Source organism: Anser cygnoides, chromosome 2 (genome assembly GCF_040182565.1).
Source record: "Anser cygnoides isolate HZ-2024a breed goose chromosome 2, Taihu_goose_T2T_genome, whole genome shotgun sequence".
Lineage (NCBI taxonomy): Eukaryota > Metazoa > Chordata > Aves > Anseriformes > Anatidae > Anser > Anser cygnoides.
This window is the reverse complement of record NC_089874.1, coordinates 130,338,017-130,363,102: the sequence shown is the minus strand read 5'-3', so window position 1 is coordinate 130,363,102 and position 25,086 is coordinate 130,338,017. Positions and strand designations below refer to the sequence as shown.

Here is a 25,086-nt window from a genome sequence, read left to right as displayed (position 1 = left end):
TTTTAGCAGTTAAAGCAAACAGCTGCAGCACGGTCTAGTAATTATGCTCATGGCTGCCAGGCTTTGCTAAGTGTACAACAAATTGTTGCAGTTTTTTTTTCTTCTTTCTCTGTCCTGGCACTTTACACCAGTCCAACCCATTTCTTCGCTATGCTTAATCCAGTGCATTTTTTACAAAATAATGTTTCTGAGGGTCACACTTCCTTTATGGATCCTTATTTCCTCACCTGTCGTGGTTCATTCCAGCCTTGCTGGGTGGTGGCTGGCTACTTTGCATGTTCGCTCAACTGAAGGGATTTGAGACAGTCAAGGGAAGCAGGGAGATGCTTGCTTACACTGTCCTAAATTGTCATTCTACATTTCTACCACTATTTCTGTTAGCTTATTTGTAGACCCTGGTAAGATTTGTACTGCGGTGTGCACCTGTTCCTCTAAATCTTTCTCCTCTTTTGCATCTTGTCCTATCGTGAAAATGCAGGGTGAGGAGGGGTGAGGGAAAGAAGATCTGTCGCAGGAATTTCTCTTTCAGAGTTGTATTTCACTTTCAAGTTTTACCTTTGTCACTGTAAGATCATGTGCCGAAGTCTTGGCGATGCAAAAGCTAGAAGTTGTTAAGAATATACTCTGGAGTGGGGGTGACAATTCGGCCAGTCTGCAGCTGGCTCCTGAGTGTCCTTGAACAAGAGAGCTTGGGAACAGGCTGGATGAATTGTCTTGATGACAGCAGCCCACTCGCGACTCCCAAGGGTTCTCGAACACAGCTGAGAGTGGGTAGGGATTTACTGGATGGAAATAACACAGAAGGGAAGCATCAGCGTGACTGGACTTGGCTCACAGTCCGTGGCTGTGTATCCAGTGGAATACTGGAGTCAGGGGCACCGCTCTGAAGCACAGCTGTAGTAGGTTCCCTGCCTTGCCACACCGCTTCATTTCGATGCCACTACTCCATGGCAGCGACAGTTAACAGCAGTAGGAAAGCTGGAAGAACAATTTTATCTGCCTTTCCATCTTCCCGAGCATTGAGCATCAGCAGCATCTTGTTGCCAGGCAGGAAAGAGCCATGTCTGCATATTTAGATGAGGCCCAGCAGTGTTTCTTAAGTCAGGCGCAATGCCTCAGTGTGGCTGTGCTGATTGGGCTGGAAAGAAAAAACAGGCTTCGAGCATAACAGATGTGGCTGTGTTTATTCTAGAAGATCTCAACTATTATGCTGCAGCCATATCTACATCTATAGCGTTCTGGATATCTGAGCACCACAGCAGATAATTACTTATTTGCATGCAGTTTTCATATGACAGCATGAGCACTGTTGATCCCTTTACCCCTGGGGTGCTTTCGTGCAGCCACACTACTGACACCAATAAGTGCTTTATCTTATCATTCTTTTGTAGTGGTTTTTTGTAGTGTTTTGCTTGGCGTTTGAAGGTGATTACATCCTTTGTACGTGAAAATCCTCTTTATGTTTCTGTGATAGTGCTACTAGCTCTCTTTTTTTTTTTTTCTTTTTTACTTCTTTTTTCTTGAGGTATTTTGATCACTGGGACTAGTCTGGCACCTCCTTTTAGGGTGATTACATCAAAAAGTCTTCCCATTTTCACTGTTCTTGGGTGCATCATTGCTGACTATTCTGAGCTGCCTCCAGAATAATTAACCAGCTCTGCACAGATTTGCAATCTATTGTAACTGAGTTTTGAATTGTACTCCTTGTATATCATAGGTAATGTTAAGAGACTTTCTTTTTTTCTGATCATTTTTAGGTATCGCTATCATTGATAATTTTGTCATAAGTATTCTACACAATTCCTCTGAAATCTCTCTTATGCTGGCAATTTACCTAAAGCTATTCACTCTGTTGCAGCACCATATTTCAAGTGTGATGTTGGGAATGTATCTTTTGCTTTTAGTTTAGTCACAGGTCCTCTATGTAGTATGTGGTGCAGCAAATATTTGCTGAATAAAGCTTAAATGACCCTATATAGTTAGTAGTGCCCTTGCAATACTGCTTTGAGTAAATCCTGCCTATTTCTGTAGCAGCATTGTTTTTTTTTTTGTTGTTTTTCTTTTCTTTGTTTGTTTTCCCCCCAGATTATGGACATTAATATAAAATTGAGTCACGACCCTCTCTTTCTTCCTCTCTTTTTGGACCAGGTAGTTTTGTGATGCTGGCAGCAGAGTGGCTAGGATTCAGCCAGAAAGGTGCTGTCTGATTTCCTCTAAAGACCTGTTCAGTTTGGCAGTCGTGCTCCTGGTGTGCAGGTAATGCAGGTTCAGACTGGGAGCAGCACCCACAACTCCAGTTTCACACAGCAGTGTTCTCAATAACCAACAGAGACACAAAAGATGTGTGGTACTGCAGATTCTGCCTCTGGCAATGTTTTCTGAATACTGACCCTAAACCACTCATCCACATTTAAATGCATGAATGTAGAGGTTAATTTCAAGAAGCAAAAAAATGTAGGTCCTGAAGCTCATTATTACAGACTCACTTAAGTCCAGGTGAGAGAAAGTATTCTGAACGTGTTTCTTAGCATTCCTGCAGGCAAATTTGAGATTCATGGTGTTTAAGATGCTGGCCAGCACCTTATTTATACATCAAGTCTTCTCCAATTCAATGTGAGAGGATCTAAGCATTAGGAAGTCTGTTCCTCACATCTAAACACGGCTTTGTTGAGCTTCATAATGCCTTGCTCCTGATCGCTGTTCAGTATAAAATGGCAGCGGCTTAAACTTCCCTCTTTTACCAAGGTGTCCCGAGGACAAAGCGTGCATGCTGTGGGGATGTGGTAGAAGTACCCAGGTAAAATACCGAGTGAGGGGATGAGGCAGGATGAGGCCTGCCTGAAAGGCCAAACACCCAAAGCAGCTAATGAAGACTTGTTGGCAGTCAGTTTATTTGGTGGCTGCTGAACAGTTCCTCGGTTTGCTTTTTCATCTGAATGTATCTGAACAGCGTGGACAGAATTGAAGATTACTGAAGTAAACCTCCAGGTGATGAGTTAAAGAAGTTGAGGTATTCTTGCATGCACAGGTGGGGATAGACACAGAAAAATAAAACAGCTAAAGTGTATTTTAATTATACACATCCTTTCTATGACAGAAGACAGATAACTCCAAAGAAAATTAAGGCAGCACACTTAAATCATTTTTTTTTATTTAGCCAAAACAATAATAGATAATGTGGTGATGATACATATGTATGTCATCCTTATTTATTTTAACCACAAGATTTATTTTAGCAAAAGTTGATGATACCATTTGTCTTTTAACATGTGATTTCAGTTGTAGCAAACAAGCAATTTATACTTCTGATTTATTACCGCTTCACTGGGATATTTTATTCCTCAGTGAAACAGACTTTTCCATAACAGCTTCTGCTACCAAGGAGGATTTTTAATTAAAATCATCATCATTTTCTTTTTGACTGGATTTCTTGTCATTACTAATAGGACTAACATACGAGGATGAATGTAATGCTGTAGTACTAATCAGTGCAATTTTTTACTGCATGTCTTACTGAAAGAGCACAAAATATAGGTGAACTTAAGAATTTTGAACTAACACTGTTTACATGTGCAAGTAGCAAAAGATGATGCGCCCTTCCCCCTTCATTGTTAAGTGGTAAATTGTTGCTATGGTGATCCCTCTTTCCATCTCATCAGCTATAACCTGGTTTTCCACATCAACTGAATAGCTGCAAGCAAAGCATGATCTTTATTAATTTTTTTATATCACTTAATATTGTTTTGCTACATAGTTATTGTCTTGGGACTTAATGCAAGCATCAAGATTCAGTAAATGTAAGCAAGAGATCTAATTTTGTAGTACATAAATCTGTGCACTCATTAAAATAATCATCATGTAACTGCCAAGGACTTTAAGTGGATTTCTTAAAGCGAGCTTATTTTAGGTATGTACCATTGATTTTTTTTCTCATTATTCAAAAGACTGTAAGCTCTTATAGTAAATATGTGAAAAACTTGTCGAGTCCCTGGTTAAGTTTTCAGTTAAGTGATTTGTTGTTTTTTAGTGAAGGTGATAAAAACAGGATAGTTGTAGCAAAATTTTCACAGAATAGCTTTATTTTCTTATAGTGTCACTCTGTATGCATAGTGAGAATGCAGAGAGATGCCTCAGCTGTAGTGAGAGTAAGCCAGGTGACCTGTTGTGGAGTCAGCACAGGGCAAAATGTAGGAGTGCCTGTTCCTGTACATATACATAACACGTTTGTGTCAGAAATTTCAAGTGCCGAGTGAGCTTTCGGGCCACCAAAATAATCCCCCAAAGCCAGAGAGACCCCCTCTCAGCCCCACCACAAGGTTTTCCAGGGAATGGGCCAGATGTTATAACAAGCCCCAGAGCCATAGGTGGGACGGACATTGCGATTTTTTAAATAAGTTATTTGAGTATAAATCAGTGGTTTTAAAAGATGGTATTTGTCTGTACACACTTGTGGTATTGTTCATTACAGTCTCTTTCCTTTTCACATTAGATTTGAAACATTTCAAAATACAAACATACTGTGTCTTACAGTGCTAGATAGCATATGAGCAATTCTTTGTTTCTGATTTTACTCATATTCCAGTGCTTTTTATTGGGGGGAGGGGAGGGACAGGACTTTTTCCCATAAATTTTATCTGCATTACACATGCCTGTTTTAAATTGTGTGTTACGATCAATAAAGGAGTAAGAGCATATCTGTCTCAAATTAATTGTTTCCTATTTATGACCTGCTTTGTCATCCAGAAGAGGACCTGAGCAAGAGAGGAGTGTTCTCAAAGGCTGTACTCCAGTATTTCAATTCTTGTAAAAGCATCCCAGTTATCATGTACAAAAATGTAAATAAGAATCTTGGCTTCTTTGTTCGTAGTCTTTTGGGTTCTGTGTGTGGAACAGTATTTTTCATGTCTCAAAATACTGTGCTGCCATAGGCACAGTTCCCATTCGATGTTCCTGACCTATATTTGCAATGAGGGATGTTTTTCTAAATAATGTCAAAGATCATCGCTCAGTAGAGCAGTCTCTTAAGGACATGTTGAGAGTTGTACAAGTATAAGCACGTTAGCAAACTAGGAATTGGATTGATGTTTCAAGTAAGAAGAAAATCATTGCACAATTTAGGTCTAGAGTAAGGTGTTTTGAATCAATGAATTGCTTAGGTCTTTTGGAACTACTTCTTGCGCAACTACCAAAGGATTATGCTTTGGCCAATACACAGCTCACTAAATAGCCTGACAGAAAGTAATCCATGAAAATGAGGGATGCCATATTTTCTTCCAGCTGCAGAGGATGAGAAATAATTGCGAAAGCATATTGTAAATATGCCCAAGCCCAAACAGCCATTACAGTGTTCTTGCAGTATCTGCTTATTTTGTCTACCTTTATCAGGTGTGGCATTTTAGTTTGTGAATCTGCTCATCTTAGTTAAATAAGCCATCTTGTTACCTAATTTGCCATCGCCAAATCTGTATGATAGTGCAACCTGAGTCCCTGCAAAAGAATATACCAAACCATGTGCAGCATGAAGTCCTTGCTTGTATTTCGCAATCATGTGAATAGATCACAGAAAGACTTTGTTGTGTCATGGACTGATCCTTTTTTGTTGGGGGAAGTACAAACAATTCCAGCATTTACAGCAAAAACAGTTTGTGAAAGAGGAGCAGCTGTTTCATGTTTTGTTGTCACATTTTCCTGATTCCAGCATTTCCTACGTAGTAACCAGAAATAATTCCTCACAGGACAGGGGAGAGAGTGACCCGAGGCTCAGTAGCCCCAGTGCCAAAAAGATGGTTGAGTAGTCTTTGTACGAAGCTCTTCAGACACTCCTGCTCAGCATTATTTATTTCAATGAGATTTATATTAGGCAAGTTAATACAGTTTCAAGTATGTTTTAAGCCTGCAGTACCAGGGATCAGCTGCAGACGTGGAACAGGGACTGAGCTGAGTGTGAAATCGAGTGGCTAAGAGTGGGGGAAGAGAAGATGGTTCCTTTCAGCTGTGTTCTTCCTCGGGTTTAAATGTACATGAAACTATAGCCTTCCTCTGTCTGGATTTTTTTGTTCTACATGGTCCCTTAAAGGGACCTAGTTGTTCCTTTGTTGTATGAGTGTAATCGGGAATTTGATGACCTGGAAAAAACGTATTCGGGCAAAATGCCAGCCAAAGAGAGTCCTCTGAATAGTCAGACTGTGCACATGGGATCCAGTGTTTCTGTCTGTCTTATTTCCCTTTCAAGTAATTGTGGGTTTTTCTTTAATGCTTCTATTGCATTGTTTCTGAAAACTTGTCCGCATTTATACATTTATTTATATTGTTTCTGAAAACATGTCTGCGTTTGTACAGTACAAAAATGTTTCAGTAAAAGACAAACATAAGATCAAAACAAAACCACATTTGCCACATAAAAGGCCATAAGATAACTGTTCCTCTCTCCACTTGAATGTGTGAAAGCTTGCATAGGTGTCTCTATTTAAGTGTGCTAAGTTCTACTTGTTTTCTGTAGCTAACTTATTTTGCCATCCATTAATTCCAATAGCTATTTCTAAATTCTCCTGCTTGTAATAGTAAATAGGCTTTGTGGCTGCAATATGTAAAAATAGTAATTCTAGCCTATTCCTTACTGATGCTGAAACAGATTAGAAAACAGCTACAATGAAAAACAAGTTCCAAATTTTAAGTTTTTATTTTAAAAAGATTTACAGTTTCAATCATCTGAAGTATGAGTGTGCTGGCAAGAAGACTTGGTGTTCTCTCATTGCCCCTCAAATAGGGAAAGACAGACAGAGAAGCTATTGGTGCCTACCAGAGAATAGCTGTTACTATAGATTGAAATGCATAGCATCAAAAATAATTTAAGCTAGAAATAGTGCTTCAAAATAATAATAATAAATAATAATTAATAATAATAATAATAATATCTTCCTCGGAATTCCTCAGGATTCCTCTGGACATAGTGAGGAATTGCAGTTCTATCTTCTACCCTAGGTGTCAAGGATGCAGTGTTTTTTCCAAGTGAATGTAGCTCTGCCCCTGAATTCAGGGACCACCTTTGCTGCTTTTCTTGTCTTCACAGTTCACAATAAAAAAGACAAAAATGACCCATGTCAAAGTTCATATGGATCCTGAGGAATTTTCTAAGCTGTATCATTTATTTTGAGATTTATTGGTAAGACTAGTCTGAAGATGATTTTTTCCTATTTGTAAGTTTTTTCTTCATTTTGGTTCAGTGTCACTAAAGATACTCTCAAATACTTTCAATTCTTCTCTCTTTCCATTGTGTAGCTAGCCCCTTTCAGAGCATAATTGCTGCTGAGCATATTTTATTTCCTTACTAACCTGCTTGGCTTCTTGCCTTTTAGCATTTCTGTTCTCTGACATAAGCCTGCCACTGTTAAGAGGCAATACCATTGTTCAAGGAACTTGCTTAAACAACATGTGCTTTGTTCCTCTTAAGCACTCTAAAGAAATGCCATCTGAAGGATAACAGAGAGAAAAACTGTCAGACCTTTCATAAATGTTTTCATCCAAGATCAGTGACGTTGCTTGCTTGTCCCACAGCCTTTCATCCCAGCAAATACAGAAATCAAATTATAAGAGAAAATTTACTCCATCCAAAAAGCATTATAATAAAGGAAAGAAAAAGTAAATTGTTTGATTTTAAAAAAATCTGATTTGTAGTAAATAGATCAACAGACAGCACTGATGTAGAGATTGTTTTACTTAGCTAAATTATATTTTAGCGAGGATTTTCTATACGTACAATATTTTGGATTAACTATTCTAAACTCTGTCATGCAATTTCAGGTTAATGGTGCCTTTTCCTAGTGTGGTTCAGAGTGGATTGGATTTTGCTAAGTTGGGGAAATTACTTGGTACAGAAGGAAGTAGGATTCATGGATTTACTCCAAACTAACTGATATGTATAAAGCAAACCTACTTTGGGAATCATTTTCTTTCATACAGGGAGAAAAAAAAAAGGCTGAAGAGAATAAATGGATAGCTTTAGTGCTGTTGTTATCACAAAGAGCTGTAGAAAGGTTCAGAGATAAACTGTTGATTTACTGATTTACTTGAAAGGACATTAAGAGCAAGTAGGCATAGCCTACAAAGAAATCAATTGAGTAATTTTACTTGTGACATTGCCAATACTAAGAGAAAAGAGGTATTGAAGTTTGTGTTGATTATTAGACATTATGCTCTATTAGTTGACCCAAATAGGTTTGTTTGTTTGTTTGTTTTGTTTTTTAATAGTTATACTTCAAGGACAGATACCAAACATCTCTTTAAAACATTAAAAAAAAAAGTATATTTAAGTTTTTGAATTCCTAATTTCATATTCTCAGGGTTTTTAAAGTTCGCATTAGATATAATACATGTACTTTAATGCAGAGATATTGTAGGAGGAAAAGTAATTTGCTGGAGGTGGACTCCTCTTTGCTTAATTATCACATCTCCAACAGGGCTAAATTCAGCTCTGACATACGCTGGCAAAAATCTCATTCACACAGAAGCAACATTCAGCTGCTGCTCTGCAGTAGATCAAGCTCCAGTCTCACCAGATGGCATTTCTTCTTCAGGTGTATGTCACTCCCGGTATGTATATGCTTCAGACAAGTTAGACTATGGGGTTATTTTGTTCAGTTTTAACAGAAACATCTTTCATGGACCTACTCTACACATAGCTTAGTCATTTCACAATTCCAAGTAGTATCATAAGGATAGCAAAGAAGGGGTTTCCTTATTCTTTTATTTCTCTTATTGTCAGTAAGACGGAATGTGGTGAGTACTTGCTGTTGGCTCAAACATTTCCAAAATCTTCCAGAATATCCAAAAATCTGTTTCTGGCCTCATCTCCTGTTCTCTGGTTCAGACGCTCCTGCACAGATTTTTAAACTGTGCTGATAAGAATCTGAATACTTTAAATTTAGTCCATGGTGCAACTAACGTAATCTTCCCTGCACAGGAACAAAAAAAAAGTCAAGGATTCTTTTGCTGGGCAAAACGCATGTTCAGCTATTTCATATGCCTGCCTTTATCTGCTGGAATGCACAAGATGTGAGATTCATGACTGAAGCTCTTATATTCTGAAGTGGCTCATGGCCTCATCAAACCTTGAAGTAAGCTCCAGCATTTTTGTTTTGAGAAATCAGAGTCTGTTAAGTACACCACTGGGTAGACAAATGCCCAACTGCTGTAGCAAATTGTCACAGAGTAATACATAGTTGGCAACATACTGATGCTCCTGCACCCTGCTGAGATAAAAATTTCAGAGATGACAACCATTGATACTACCAACATGGACATCAGTAACCATAGTTACTCCAGTATTGGTCTCAATATTGATCTCAGTTATAGATAATGAGATAGAGACACCTAAACTCATCCATCGCTGGGTTGGAGATAGCTGTTAGCCCAAATACAACTGTCGTACAAAGTGCACTTTAAACTTACGCAACATTGCTGAAGAGGTCTGGTTCTCCAATCTCTGCTCTCCTCACTGAATTCCACCTGTGCTTGGTGGTCTACCCGTCACCAGCCTATTTGACATCTTATGAGAGTGTCTTGTGGGTGATACTCTAAACTGACTGACAGCTGGCAAGTCAGCTGTCTTTATATGAACTACCATCACACTTTTTCCAGGCACTTTTAGATTTTGGTCTGCGCCAATGAGAGATGAGAGTCTTCGTGTTGTCATGGGCTGATGCTTGCCAGTGAGGCATGAGTATGTGGAAGAGTGAGGGCCCATGGCACATCATTAGTGTGTCTGGAAACTCAAAAGACAGGCACATATGGATGGTTCACAGCTGGGAAGTTGTGTCATGTCTGCTTCCAGTTCAGGCAGGATTATCCACATTAATGAGTGACTGCTAAATTCAATGAAAACACTGTGGTGGGCACCAGCCAAAGTAAGACATGACTATACAGAAAGAGGCAAGACAAAGAGCTTGGATATTTTTACAGGGACTCTGATCTAGCCTTCTAAGGTGCATTAGTTGTACAGAGAGATTCTGTCAAGCTAAAGCACACCTAGTGTCAGAGGCCCCAAGTGACTTGACCTTTCTGTGAGGAAACTGTATACCTCAGCTCTGCTACAGCTTCTTGACTAACTGCCACGTCTTGCCAACAGGAATCATATTTTCATATAGGGCAGGGTGAAACCTTGCTCTCATGACAACACAAAAGAACTTAATTTTAATGAGACAGAAAGGTCCACTCTTAGGCAAGTAGCTTCTCAGGAAGAAGTGAACACATTGGATATCCTAACCACCTGTGGTCTAGAGTGTGTAGCTGTAGGCTTCAGGGGTTCTAGAGGAAGTGGGACCTTTTTAGAGCTTCAGCATGTAGATGCAGTGATGTATGCTCACCAAAAGAACTGGGACCTCTTACACTGCACAGTGGGAGATGGACACGTCTGCTCTCTAACATAGGCTGTACAACTCCCAAAAGAGTGTCCAGTGGCCCAGCATCCCAAATGCAGTCTTCTCTCAGAAGCCAACTGCTTCTAAGATACTGCTGTGGGAGTCACCCTTTCTTTTCTTTGACAGTATTCTTGCCTTGAGACAACCCAACAGATTTAACAAGAAAGCAGAGAATTCTTTGTTAAATCCATTCTAGAAAACACAGCTCTTCAGACTCTATCTCACCCTTTTCCTTCAAGATTAATTGTTAGGACCTAAGCTATCTGTCCGTAAAAATCATTTTATAGTACATTCAGTTTCAATCTTATATGTTAGAGACAACTTTTATTTCCTTTCCTTCTGCAAAGACTTTTTTTTCTCTGTAGATCCCTTTTCAAACAAAATTGCTTTTTGTTTCTTGTAAGAGCTACAGATGGAGCTTCTCCTTTCTTGCCGCTGTAAACTCCAAATGCATGTGCTCAAGGTAGATAAAAAAAGGCTGTTTCTTTCCTGTCCTAAAGAAATTCATAGAATCATTTAGGTTAGAAAAGACCTGTAAGATCATCAAGTCCAACCGTTAACCTAACACTGCCAAGTCTACCACTAAACCATGTCCCTAAGCACCACATCTACACATCCTTTGAACAGCTCCAGGGATGAAGACTCAATTACTTCCCTGGGCAGCCTGTTCCAATGCCTCACAACTCTTTTGGTGAAGAAATATTTCCTAATATCCAACCTAAACCTCCCCTGGTGCAACTTGAGGCCATTTCTTCTTGTCCTGTTGCTTGTTTCTTGGGGGAAGTCAATGACCCCCACCCTACTACAACCTCCTTTCAGGTAGCTGTAGAGAGCAATAAGGTCTTCCATTAGCCTCCTTTTCTGTAAACAACCCCAGTTCCCTCAATCTCTCTTCATAGGACTTTTGTTCCAGACCCTTCACCAGCTTGGTTGCTCTTCTCTGGACACGCTCCAGCACCTTGATGTCCTTGTTGTAGTGAGGGGCCCAAAACCGAGCACAGTATTTGAGGTGCAGCCTCACCAGAGCTGAGTACAGGGGAACAATCACTTCCCTAGTCCTGCTGGCCATGCTGTTTCTGATGCAAGCCAGGATGCTGTTGGCCTTCTTGGCCACTTGAGCACACTGCTGTGTTCACAGTTGTCCATAAGTTATCTCACTTATAGGCTGGTAATATTTGATTTTATCATTTCATGTTTAAAGTGTAAGACTGATTCACGGTTATTCTAGCAGGTCTAAGGAGATAACATATGATATACCTGGAATTACCAGTCAAGAATGCTGCATCTTGAACTTCTCAAAAATGTTGGCACTCTTTATAAAACGTATGGTATGTTTAAGATAAGGAACTCCAGTTTTCACCTAGACAGCTAGGTGATGAGAGAGATCTATAGAGCAGTGATTCACATTGTGGCCTGTTTGATTTCTATCCAGATAGTGTGGAACTGAACAACCTTGCAGTTTGAATTCTTATTCAGGCCTAGAAAACACAAGAAAAGGTATCATTCTTCTCCACAGTGATCAGTCTTTTGACAGACCACTTGAAAGGTTGTATTTCTGCCTATATGTATCATGGTGAAAGTACATGAAAATCCTGGACTGAAAGAACTCCTTAAAACCATTTTTTTTCCTGCCTGTTCTGTGAAATTCCACCTTGATTGCCTGATAGAAATCTAATTTCCTAGATTTTTCTAGTTTCCTAGTTTCTAGTTGACCTGTCATAAAAGAGGTTATTTTGTATCTTGTATTTTCAGCAACTATTTGACTGTACGAAACAGTTCTTTTCTACCAGATAGACTAGCCTTTAAAGAAAAAGTACAAATTGCAAGACTTTACAGTTGGACTCCCATGCACAAAAGTACGAACAAGAAACTGCCCAAAGCACAAGTGCAATATTTCAAGTTGTGGGAAGTACTGTCCACACAATTCCTTGCAAACTAACCCATTACAGTACATTAGCAGTGTTCATTTCAGGGCTATGCTTCATAGCAAAAGTTTTCTTTATCTCAGCAGGCCTTTCACTACAAATCTGTCTCACAGAGAGTGAAAATGTTATTTATTTAATAGGATTCAAGAGTAAGTCTCTATTTGCTATCAACTGACTTCTCCTTTCTAATACAAAATCATATTCCGTATACATCCACTTGCTACCAAAGCATGTTCATAACAGAGCAAGCAAGACAGCTATATTTTTTAAATATTGTCACATTTTTTAAATATTGTCAGCTAGGCATAAATAAGGTCAAATTCCACGTTTAATAAATATGCACCTCATGGATAGATATAACAGAAATTCTGACCATTGTTTGAGTGAGAGATTTGAATTATTGCTGTTAGTTTGCTAATTATGTAAAATAGGATAATCTTTGAATTACCTCATACTGATAATCTTGAATTATCAAATTGTGCAAGGAAGCATGTGTTTACTTTCCCTGCTCTTCCAGTGGCTCCTCAGGAATGTCCTCCATTCCTCCTTTAAGCCCTCAGCAACATAGGCTTCAGTAGAAGAACTGAGGCAACACTGAGGCCTTCCCTTTTACTAACCTTCATGTTTCCCCATGGGATTCATAAAATAAGGCACATGTTCAGGTGACGGTAGATCTGTACTGACTCTTAAGAAGGTTCGTCTTATCTTGGTACACAGCCTGACAAGATAATTCATCCAGCCTACAAGCTTGTTCCAGGACACTGCCTTTCCCAGGATTTATAAGCCCTTTCCCTGTCATGAATGCACGCCCTTGACATGAAGAGGCTCCTTTAATGTCCTCAAGAGAAATAATAGGCAAAAGTATTCTCCTCTCACTCGGAGTTTAAACCAATGCTGTTGCCACTGGCTGCCAGCTACATGAACTGCTGTAGTAGCACTAGTTACTCCTATGGTATAACTTATTGAAGACATGGAGAGTACAGAACTTAGTTGGTATGTCTGTAGTAATAGCCAACACTTGTGGAAAAGACTCCTATGTATGTAGCACCATCATTCTGTGCAGCACAGCAAATCCAGCACTACTAGCAAGCTCACAAAGCTATAGCAGTCCTGCTGTGCAAAAGGGAGAGAGGATCCAGGATGTGGCACTTCTCCGATACTAATCATATCTCAGAGATCTGCAGTTCAGGAAGGTAACATATTTAGGATGCCTGGAGTGTAATTTTTGAGGCTCAGGAATTGCCTTACCAGGACACCAGCTCTCAAGAACAGACCTTGGTACAAATGGCTTTTTGCTGGATGTGGCAGGCAGGGTATTGCCAGGCAGGGTATTGCCCGATAGCAGATGCTTGTCTTAGCAGCTGTTCCCATGTCAGAGTCATGAGAATCAGTAAAACCTATTAACCTTTAGGTAGATGTCAAGTCTGATAAATAAATCTCTATGTGAAAAACAGAACAAGAAGAAATTTGGATTGGTAATATTGGGATTTACTTCCTGCTTCATTGCACGTAGTTGTATTTTTACTAAAATTCTGCTATTAGTGGCTTAGAAAAGAGAATACTTGCTTCCTAAAGAGGTGGGGAGAGAATGTCAGGGCTACAAGGACTATAGTAAGGAAATTAAAAGGAGCAAATAGACCATGACTGTTCAGAGGGACTCAAAACAATAGAGTTTTGAGTCTGAAATAAGTTGTTACTTTACATGCGGTTATTACATTAGAGTACAAAAATGAATCTTTAACCTCATGGTGCAGATCTGCATGACTTCAGCTGAACAAAGCACTTAGGGACCACTCGGAAGCAGGAATAAATAGCCTGCTGTGAACTTTCAGCAGCCTGTGTACTCCACAGAGTGCTTTCAGGCATCTGGACGAGATCGTCAGCCCTTGTGCAACCAACAGAGAGCAATGTTCCTTTTTTTCTTCTAATTTTCTGGTAGCTGACAGGACATGGTGGTCGTTCATTCAAATTGTGTATTATTGGACAGCACTGTAGGTAGCTACAGAGGGCAAATATATACGTACATTTTTACTTGTGTGTTATGTACATGAGAGAAAATTATTTTAAAGCTGTTAACTGTTGTAAGCCCAGACTTTCTATTTCCTTCATGCTACAGACAACAAAAACTGTGAAACAGCCGTCACCTCCTCTGTGTCTGAAATGATCCGACATTATTTTCAAATGCCAATCTACTGTGCTCTTCAGTTAAGTGCAATTCCATGTTTACAGACAAAAGGGTCAGCAAAGTCTTTCTTTTGCTTGTTCACACTGTTCAGTCTCTTGATACTTAATGTGCGGTATGAGCAGCTTGATTCATATCTGGTTGTCTGGAGTAAGGGCAAATCGCATGTGACCATCCCTATGCTTCAGCACTTGTCTTTCTTGGAGAACTTAGGCCTTTTGCTAATTAAGCTGTTCACATATAACATATTAGCATTTTCTGTTATTCAGGTATTTCTGTAGTTTTTTATAGAGTTATCTTAAAATGCATCAGTGAATTTGTAACAACTGAAGATAGAAGAACTAACCCCTGAATGGTTTGTTGGACATTTTTCTATCAATACTATTTTTCTAGACATCTAGTACCTGGTTGGGGGACAAAAGTGAACAGTGTAAAGAAAAACAAGCCCAATTCAGTTTTGGCTGTCAGACTTCTAAAGACACAAAGATTAACTTTAAACACATACGTTTAATGCCTTTAGAAAGATGAAAATTTTGTTTTCCCACTAGATTTAAATGCCCAGAGATGCAAAAAGGACCATTCAAAAACACAAGCATTGCCACACATTATTTGAATTCATGTCAATGTTTGTTATTTAAACATCTTAATTACCACAATCTTTTTCTTTTTAAATATACACAAAAGTAAATCACACTATTATATCTCAGAAAGAATTACTTTGTTTGCCATTATGTTCTAGATTTTTTTTTCAAGCATCCCCAAAACTCTTTTATTTAAAGCTATATTCCACTGTCAATGTATCATTTCTGTTCTCATTTGTTATGAAGATTTCAGTTCCCTCCTAGTACTGTTACGAGATAATGGCAGAAATAAGTATGTGCTACAGTTTTTGGAAAAAAAGAAAGGCAAATAAGCACCAAGCCACTAAATCTCTAATTTTGACTTTTTTCTTAGTATATTTTCCTTTATCAAGCACAGTAATGAAGTCTTTGGATTTAGATAATACAACCATAAGAAACAAACACCCACATCTATTAGGAAAAAGCATGAATACTCCTGGAAGTATTTATGATTGTTGAGTTTTTGTGATACTATTTGAAGCCAGCAAAGAACACAAAATTTTAAATACATTTTCACAATTAATAGTTTATTTTTCCTGCAATTTACTGTAATCTAATTTTCATGCAACGAGTGTATTGCAAGTTATCTATATTAGATTGAAGTGAAGAGAGGTCAGACAGTGTTTTTGTATTATGTATTTTGATACATAATACTTATGTATTCTTTGCTAAAATATCTGTAACACAGTGGACTTTTTCCCCTAAAATTTAAAAATTATATATCCAAAAAGAAAAGCACATAAGCTCTTTATAGAGGAAGAATTAAGGAATAAAGACATTGTCAATGACAATGTTTGTTATGGTTTTCATGTGTTTACTGGTGAATAGAAAGTTTTCTAAGTAGAATTATTCTAATTGTAAGTAATTTCAAGTGTATTATTTTCTAAAAACTGGCATTTGATTTCATATTTTCTGATTTTTGTTTTCTTGTTTTTACAAGCATTTGAAAGTGGAAAAAGTCAGTTGAAAACAGTTTATTTTGATAGAAAGATATTTCCTAGTCTTTTCCTCTTCCTGCAAGCTGTTCTTATTTTTCAGTCAGCTGTATTCCTGGGATCCTGATTTGTTGCTTTCTTATGAGCAGGATCTCAAAGAGCTGCCAGATATTAGTACTGATGATAGCATTCTTGTCATACCTAATATTTTATTAAATTTGTCCCTAGTAGAGAGCAGTACAGTTAAAAAAAAAAAAAAAAAAAAAAAAGTGGCTGGTGAAAAATGCAGTGCCCTAAATGTACCCTAGAAATTCTTGTAGAAAATTATCACAGCAGTCCATGTGTTCCCATTTCTTTGAGCAGGTTTGGCTTTTCTGTACACAATCATTATGGAATGGGGTTCTTTTTCCTTGGAACTCGTATTTTATGATGAAAGAAAGAGACACATATTTATCTCCTTCTTTTTTTTTTTTCTTAAGTATACCATAGACAGCAGCTAAAGCACAAGAGTGTACTATTTTTTTATGCTTCCAGCTAGGTTCAGAAGTTGTGCTCTTCAATCAACCTGCATAGTTGGCCATGATGATCAGAAACAACAAATTGTTTGCAGATATTCCCTTATCTTTAAAACAAACAAACAAACCAAACAACAATAACAACATCAAAAACACTCCCATTCCTGTCTGCAGCAATTACCATTATGGAATTGGGAAACTAAAAGAAAATATTGCTCACTAAGGAGAGTCAGTAATAAAATCAGATAATATATTGTTTATCCTATGAAATACGATAGACGAAGGCACATTGAGATGTAGATTTCAGATGTTCTTGGATGTTAGTGACATGAAAAGATACTGTCAGTGAATCACGTTGGGAAAATACCCTAAGAGCATAGTATACAAAAGTGGTTTTTGCCTGTTGAGTTGTAAGTTGACCCACAGGAAGACTTGGTTCCTGTCTGAAATGGTGTTGCTCCTCTTGCTGAAATTGAAGGCTGGGCCATTGTTAAGATTTCCGTGACAGTGCTAAGATGAAGTACAATCCATATGAAATAAAAACTTTTCTCATTGAAGTTTCTGACAGAATAATTAATGAAAGTGAACACATCACACGAAGAGACAATTCCATTATCCATGAGCAGATTATCTGGCATGCACATAAATAATGCCAGGCTAGTGGGACACCTAAGGTTAGTGAGAGTACCATGTAATTGCAGCTTGTCTATTGATGCTTTAACAGCAATCTAAAACCTTTTAAATCCCAACATCTGCATGAAAGTCTTTTTCCAAACAGATGAACAAAACTGCAGGACTGGAAGACTGATAAGGGAAATTAAACTAACAGCTTAATATGAAAAGTGGATTTTCAGAAATAGCTTATTTTTCAGGATGCTTTCCTTCATTCTCCTGAAATCTCTCTGAATTGCCGACCCCATATATGACCAGCACAAATTATACAAACATGTACCTCAGCACCCCTGAATTGTTGACCACTTCTGGTTTTCTTAATGCAGACTATAGAAGTCTAAAGGAGAATGCAAACAGGTTCAGAATAAACATAAGAAGGTTGATTCCACAATAAAAACAGAGATTGGTGTTCACCATAACATATATATAACATATATATATATATATAGTCGTAGGCATAGCAGAGCTGCTGTCCACTGCAGGAATTTAGCATCCCTGAAGTTCAGAGGACCAAACTGCAAATATCTCAAGTGTCTTACTTTTCATGGAGTGAGAGGAGTGCCTCCAATGAGGCATTTACGTCAGATGTCTGAAATACCTAATGTAAACAGCCTCTAAATCATCTAATCTCACTTCCTGTAAACAAAAGGCCATGTCATTTTTCTCAGAAGAAAAAAGAGGACTTTTAGTACACTGCCTAGTATCATTTGCAAGACTTGGAAATCTTTTTCCGTGTAAAATACACACAAAACATTTCAAGGGTTGACTATGCCTAAATTCAGCTTCTAATAGTTGAACCAGTTATGTCTTCGTCTGAAACACTAGTCTTCTCCATTTTGTCTTCTGCATTTTCCACTGTTGGATGTATACACCATGATAAGGGGTTTCTTAGTATTTCTTCAATAATGAGTGGATAGGAGACTGAGGAAGCTTAAATCAAAAAGCTCTTCTCAGAACCTTGATTATTCTGTGGTCCTGACATTTCTTTTTCCTTCTTGAGACGTAGATGAGTTGGGCATCCATTAGTGGCTTTATGGATTCTGGATTATGTTGCACAAAAAGAACAAATTCCTGTTTACACTGGATTTTTGTCTCCTGTGCGTTGAAAGACCACATTAAACCTTCTTTTCCTGCAGTGTGGGGCCATCCAGGGTGATCTCATACTCCTGTGCCTCTTTCCATGTCAGTCTCCCATACCGGCTAGGTTTTTTGTTCCCCAGTGTTCTGTTTCAGTATGGTCAAATGCAATGTTTTTTGGAGTTGATATATTGAATTTTAGGTTACAACCCAATACAGTGTCCTCCTGTGTATTTTCTGAATCCAGAAGTCCTATAATCTGCCAGTTCTAACACAGTACATTTTAGATTGTATTGAGACATTATAAAAGTAAAATATTAAACACCTCTGGAGCAAAACCCAATTCCTAAGGCAAAATGTGCCTTTCCTTTGATGTCTTCTGGATTAAGTTTTGAAATGTGTCAGTAAGTTAGATTTTAATCCATTTTGATATGCCTTATTTTAATAGGATGTAATTTATGCTGTTGTTTAATTATGTTGCTAAAGGGTACAAAATCAGAAACCTTGCAAAAAATCCAAGTATGTTACGGGAATCTTGATAAAGTATTGGACCTGTAATCATTACACGTGTAGAAGTGTTTAGTAAAGTCTACTCTTTGTGAAGGTATGGCGTCTGGCATTATTTGCTATTAGCCTATAAATCTTTACGGATGTAAACCCAGTTTATTTATGCTGTTATTTATGTCCAGGACTGACTTCTGGTTAACCAGTCACTACCCCCAAGATTATTTTCTCAAGTACTGAAACCAGGTTGGCTGTCTGCCAATTCTATGGAATTTCCTCCGTTTTTCATGAGCTTTTAAGTAAAGGGTAGTGTTTTTTTCAGTTTTTCTAACGTGTATTAGGATTGAAAAAATATGAAATGAATTTAGTCTGGAAAGGAGGAATTTTAGAAACAGAGTCCAGTAGGTAGTATATACAGACTACAGTATGGGCACTGTGCACGTAGTAGCTCTGTTTATGCTTTACTACTTAGGAGTTTGCTAGTAGTGCCTAGGTAGTCCAATTCCTGAGTGAAGTCAGTTCATGGAGAAGGAACCAGCTGGTTAAAACTAAAATCTAGCAAAGCACAGAGGAGATTGGTCAAATAAAGCACTTTGAAGAGTTTTAAGTTCTGTCTCTCTTGACTGAAGGCATGTACTTCATTTGGTCAATTCCATCTGCACTTCAGAAGCACTATAAGTTTCTCACTGACATAAAGCTCTCATGTTGCAGTATCTGTAAATAGTTCTTTTTCCTCTCTGTTTCTCTCTGAAACTTCCATTTCTTGTTGGTATACAGTGACATAGCCTCAATTCTAAGGTGTATTACAGAAATGAGTTGCTGAGAGTAATGAATATAAAGCCTACAGTTCCTAGGTAGCTCTACATGTTTGTGCACATACGTATTCTTAATTCTATCATAAGAAAATAGTTTTTCACACAGTATTATCACTGAAAGAAGATGAGCAGGATGACTAGTGCACTTGATAAATGACAGTTTCCCACTTGCTTTATTAAAAAGTGCATAGATGCTAGATACTTTTTTGGCATTCAGTGTCAATATATAATATAAAAATTTGGACATAGTGACAAAGAGAAAATTAATCTACCAAAGAATCATTCTATGAAGATTTTCTCTTCCTCACCAGCTCCTCTTTTCCTGGAAATACTATTGATATCTATAGGAATTTTCACAGTTGAACCTCCAATAGGTAGAGGAAAATTTATAAATGTTGGAAAGTTTCATACCTGGAAAGAAAAAGAAGCAAACAATATTCTTTGCTTTCTAGAAAAATCACTGAATTTTAGAATTCGGGAAGATGGGATTTTTTTTATAGAATTTCACTTTCAAAAAAGGACGATATGGATACTAACCTACAATACGTGATGTTAGTCAGACAAACCTGATAGTTGCCATAAATTAAATTTCTCTGACAACTTTATGCATGTTTAGTCTTTACTGAAATTTTTGACAATATAGAAATCTGTTAGTAACTACCATTGTTAAGATTATTAATTTAGTATAATTTGATAATTAGGAACATAATTGTGTTTCATATATTTGACAAACAAAACTGAGAAAAATATTTCTATCATTTTAAGAAATAGTAAGCAAGCTACTGGACAGCTTTATGTTGGAATCCCTATGTTTAATACAAGCTGGAAAATGAAACAAAGTAAATGTACATTGCTTACATTTTTGGTTGACACTGAATCAACATGCATTTCAAGTATGTGGAAATACAAAATAATCTGGAGAGTAATGGACAGTTCTAAATGGGGTTTAAATTTAGATAAACATTACGTAATGCATGCAAGACAAATGGCATTATATGTAAGCATTGTTGCTGCAGAGTGCTAGATAATGTTGGTTAAGCTCTTGAGCTCTCAGTATTCCTCCAAGTCACTTTTCAGGCATAAGTAGATGAAAATCTGATTGCAGCATTGTCGGAAGGGGACACTGTAAGATCCCCTGACTCTGTGCTTATAATCTCTTGAGTGTAGCTGGGATCCATGTACAGGTTTACCTACCTAGCCAAACAGAGAAGAAAAGAGGTATCAGTAGCAATACCAGTGGTCCTGCAGTCTAGAAAGCTTCGGCTTCTTTGAAAATGAGACCCTGATATGAGTCCAAATGAAATTTCTCATAGCAGTTATTCAGTTAACCATTGGTCCTGCAGCACTCATTCACTCATGACATAGACTGGTAGATTTAGGGGCTCCACATTCAGTCGCCTACTACCAGCACTGTGTCTGAGCTTGTGGCTGTAGCTGTGGGTTCATTTTCTAATGTAAGTACAGCTTGATTCCTACCACAGGTATGACTTGATTTTATCCCTGTCATGATTGCATTGAAGACCACTGTGGGCTCATCAGTTAAGTGGCAGACTGTTCCTCTAAATGTAATTTATTTTTAACATATTAATTTTATATTGGTTTGAAAGTTTTCAAGCCCTTTTGAGACATCATAGAGAATATTAATGGTAGGGTAATGCTTTCAGGTAGATACACATACAAATACACATGGCAATTCCAAACTTAGTAATGTGTACTAGTAATGTGTGTTATGTGATACAGTTGATAAGAATTCATTTTCACAAAGTACTCTCTGTTGAATTGAAAGAAATCATTAAAGTTCCTTTACTGTTTGTTAGAACCCGAATGCAGCATTGCAAAGCAGGTTGCTATTTTCCCATACTGTTTTGCAGTTTGTGGGTTGCTGCGTACTTTCCTGCATAGTTTCTATTTTGCTGCTGAAACTACAGATTAACCCTTCCTGGAGAATGTGTAGAACAGCATGCAAAACCTGCAGAAGTCTTTTTCTTGGCTGTGGGGAGAGGAGAAATTTTTGAGTTTTCTCTTTCAAAAATTCTCATAAAGATTTCTTGTTGCAGCAAGAGATGTGGAGTTCTCTGGGGAAGAAAAAAAAAACAACAATTCTCAAGTAGATAGTGGCTGATTTCAACTTGATGATATATCAAGTCACAGGCTTAAATGGCCATGATTAATTACTGATAATAAACAAAACTTCAAGACTTTACAGTGACAAAATTATTCCAGGGCACAAGTTCAAGAAATAGGCTTTCCTGCACTGTATAGAGCGTGAGTGGAACAAATGAGTTGCATTTCAGTAGGGCTGTCTGGCTTTGGTATCTCTCCCTTATAAAAGTTGTTATTCAAAACCCACATCTCTCTCCACAGTCTCTGCTAATAGTCCCCACTAGTCGGGGAGTGCAGGGCAGAATAGAGCAAGTACAACAAAACATAGTGCCAAGCAGGAGTTACTCTAAGCAGGCAATTTGGAAAACACACAGGCAAATCAAAGAAAGAATGAAAAAGAAAAGAATATTAAATAGCAACAGAAAAATATTTGAGTCTGCAACAAGTAAGCATGCATGAAGTGAAAAAATGTCTGAATATACGATTGCAAATTGAGACCAGAAAGTACACATTGCTAGTTGGCCAGTAAAGCATCCAAATGCCAAGGTGCTAAATAGCAAATAACGCAAATAATGACGAGCCCTTGTTCACAGATGGAGTGTGCAGCCCTGTGTTATACAGAGCTATATGCTGCCCACTTCTCTTCTTTCGGCATTTGCCAAGTGTCGTTCGTGGATGATGCTTGCTGAAGAAGCCAGCAGGGAGATGTCTTGGTACAGCCACGTGCTCACATTTCTGGCTGGCTGCAGCTACAAAGGCGGCAGAACGGCAGGAAGTGAAAGGCAAAAGAAGAAGTAAAAGGTGAAAGATAAGGCAGCCAAGCAAAACAGCACTCATTTGCCTTCTGTTCCACTGGCTTCTTCCTGCTGTGACTTGCTTCTGCCCAGCTTCACGTGGCTAAGCTTCACTAGCTCGTTCCTTGAGTAACTGCCATTCCTTCACTGCTTCAGTACGTGTTAGACAGGATGTTTCTTGGGTGTAATACTACAAAAATTCACAAGCATCAATAAACAACTGGCAGTATGTTTTCCTGGTGCTGGCCATTTAGTATACTAGCTTTTAAAGTGTCTACTGCTGCTGTGACAATAGCGTTAGACTATTTTTATATGGGAATAGTCTAGTTGTTCTATCATCACAAAAGGGTGATCAGAGTCTAGTTTATCCATGTGCAGACTACATTATTGTCTCATAAAACAATGTCCCAGTGCTATGATTGCTTCATTAGGTTTACGCTACATAGACATAATTATGCAGGAGCTAAGAATAGCTCATCTAATTGAAAATAATGATTATAGAGAAAGAACAGTTTTGATTGCTGTTACTGAACAAGCACATACCGTACAACCCTTCATGAACTGCACAGAACACATATGGGATTATAACATGTTTGTTTTGATTAACAGTTTCTTTCCTGATCCTGACTACAAGTCAAAGGTGTTATCGCTTATTTCCTCATTATAATCTTCTTTTTGGAGACCTAGAGGGACCGATGAGAAAGCAACATAAGCTGATATTTATCCGTTAAATTATGACAAGTTAAGCTTTGAAATAACATTCAACATTTATCCACACACACATTTTGGGGAGGATGTAACTTAAATAAATCTTCTCTAGGCACCACAGATGAAACTATGTGTTTTTTTATGTCTGTGTTTGTACTACTACCCTATGAGATTAAGCATCTTTTTAGAAATGCAAAGTCTGCAATACTGTTAATCTCTTGGTGCTCATTCAGTTCAATACTAACATTTAATTCTTCCTGTGTCTAGAACACATAGAACTCTTCTTCATTCCTTGCAAATAAAACTATTTTTTTACATAGAAATCACTGAAAGTTTGGGGGTTTCATTTATATGGCTACTGTTGATGTTATCACCCAGCTTTTGGGATAAAAATTGCAGCTTTTGTTGTCCTGCTAATTTATTCTTACTTAAATGTAAGCTTTCTGCTAGAATGCTATGAGAAAATTCCTGAGATCATAAAATTGAATATAACTGTTTTAGAAATGTTATGACTCTCTCTAGAGGCTCTGAAAAACTCTGCTGTTTTGCCATGTTTAGCTTCCCCTCGGTTCTAATGAAGCATTTTATAGCTCTAGGCTATGTGCTAGCACTGCAGAGACACAGAGATCACTGCCATCAGGAATTTCTATACAGATGACCATTTAAAAAATGAAGTGGTGAGGGAAGATGGGACAAACAGCAATGCAGTTGTGCAGTAACACAGCTATCAATTTGCACAGTCAGGAGTGACAGGCACTTGCACAAGCTCTTCTTGAGTCCTTTTTAAAAATAACAGAAGAAAAAAGGGGAAGCAGAGTGAAGATTACTTTATGAAAGCATTCCAAACTCTTGTCTTGACTTCAGAAAAGTTGCCTTTTCAGATTGTTTTGGATTTGAAATTAAGTGAATTAGAAGAATTTAGAAGTGTTAAGTCCCCATTTATATAAATGACTATTGAAGCATCAAACACATATTTTCTATCCGATTCTTTTCCAACATGGTCTGACTGTGGAACACATTTCTCAAATTTTGGGGACAATATACCTCAATTTTGCCCTTCCCCCAGTATTGAACATTAACTTTGAAATGTTGTAAAGGTGTTTTTAAAGGCATTCCACAGTCCCTTTGAACACCATGTGTCCTGGTCTCACAGACCCCTGTTTGGGAGTCAGTGTAGTGTCCCAGTCTGACCTTCTGTGTTCTTCTGTGTATTAGCATTTGACCAAATAATCATAATCTCAGTTTCAATTAGATACCTTTTTTTTTTCTATTGAGAAAGTTAAATATTAAGCCAAGTTGTGAATTGTGTACCTACAAGTAAATGTGATACAAGGGTGAGCAGGACTGAAAAACTGACTAACACGTCGATTGTTGAATACTTTGATTTGCAGTGATTTGCAGCACATGGGACTAACTGAACTATGCAGTACAGTGCACAATAGCTAAGGGCAGCTGGACTTTACTCTTGCATTATTGATGCAACTCATAATAGACGCCTCTGCATATAAACTGTTTTCTACTCTGTACAGAACGGCACATGCCAGAGCTAAAGCTGATGCCGCAGATCAGGCCGCTCAGTCTGCTCGCCAGGAATGTGATATTGCAAGAGCAGTTGCCAGAGAACTTTCACCAAATTTCTACCAACCAGGTAATTATAGATCGGTTTTGTTTTGTGGCCAGTCTTTTTTCTTGCAGTAGAAAGGTTCTGTGTTAAATTAAAAAGTTTATTCCATTTTGAATGTTGTTTATACAGAAGCAGTAGTTATGTGACAGTAATGAAGACTGCATGTTCCTCAGGGTGGTTTTGTTTTCATTTTGTAA

General features: G+C 37.9%; 1 protein-coding gene across 5 annotated transcripts in view; it reads left to right on the top strand.

Annotated features, from left to right (window-relative positions):
* The window catches only part of JPH1 (junctophilin 1), a 90,882-nt gene that overhangs the window by 30,661 nt on the left and 35,135 nt on the right, over nucleotides 1-25,086 (top strand). For all 5 annotated transcript variants that reach the window (XM_048077035.2, XM_048077034.2, XM_048077032.2 and 2 more), the window contains exon 3: nucleotides 24,795-24,913. In XM_048077035.2, coding sequence (XP_047932992.1) covers nucleotides 24,795-24,913 — 119 coding nt within the window. The remainder of the gene's footprint in view (nucleotides 1-24,794; nucleotides 24,914-25,086) is intronic.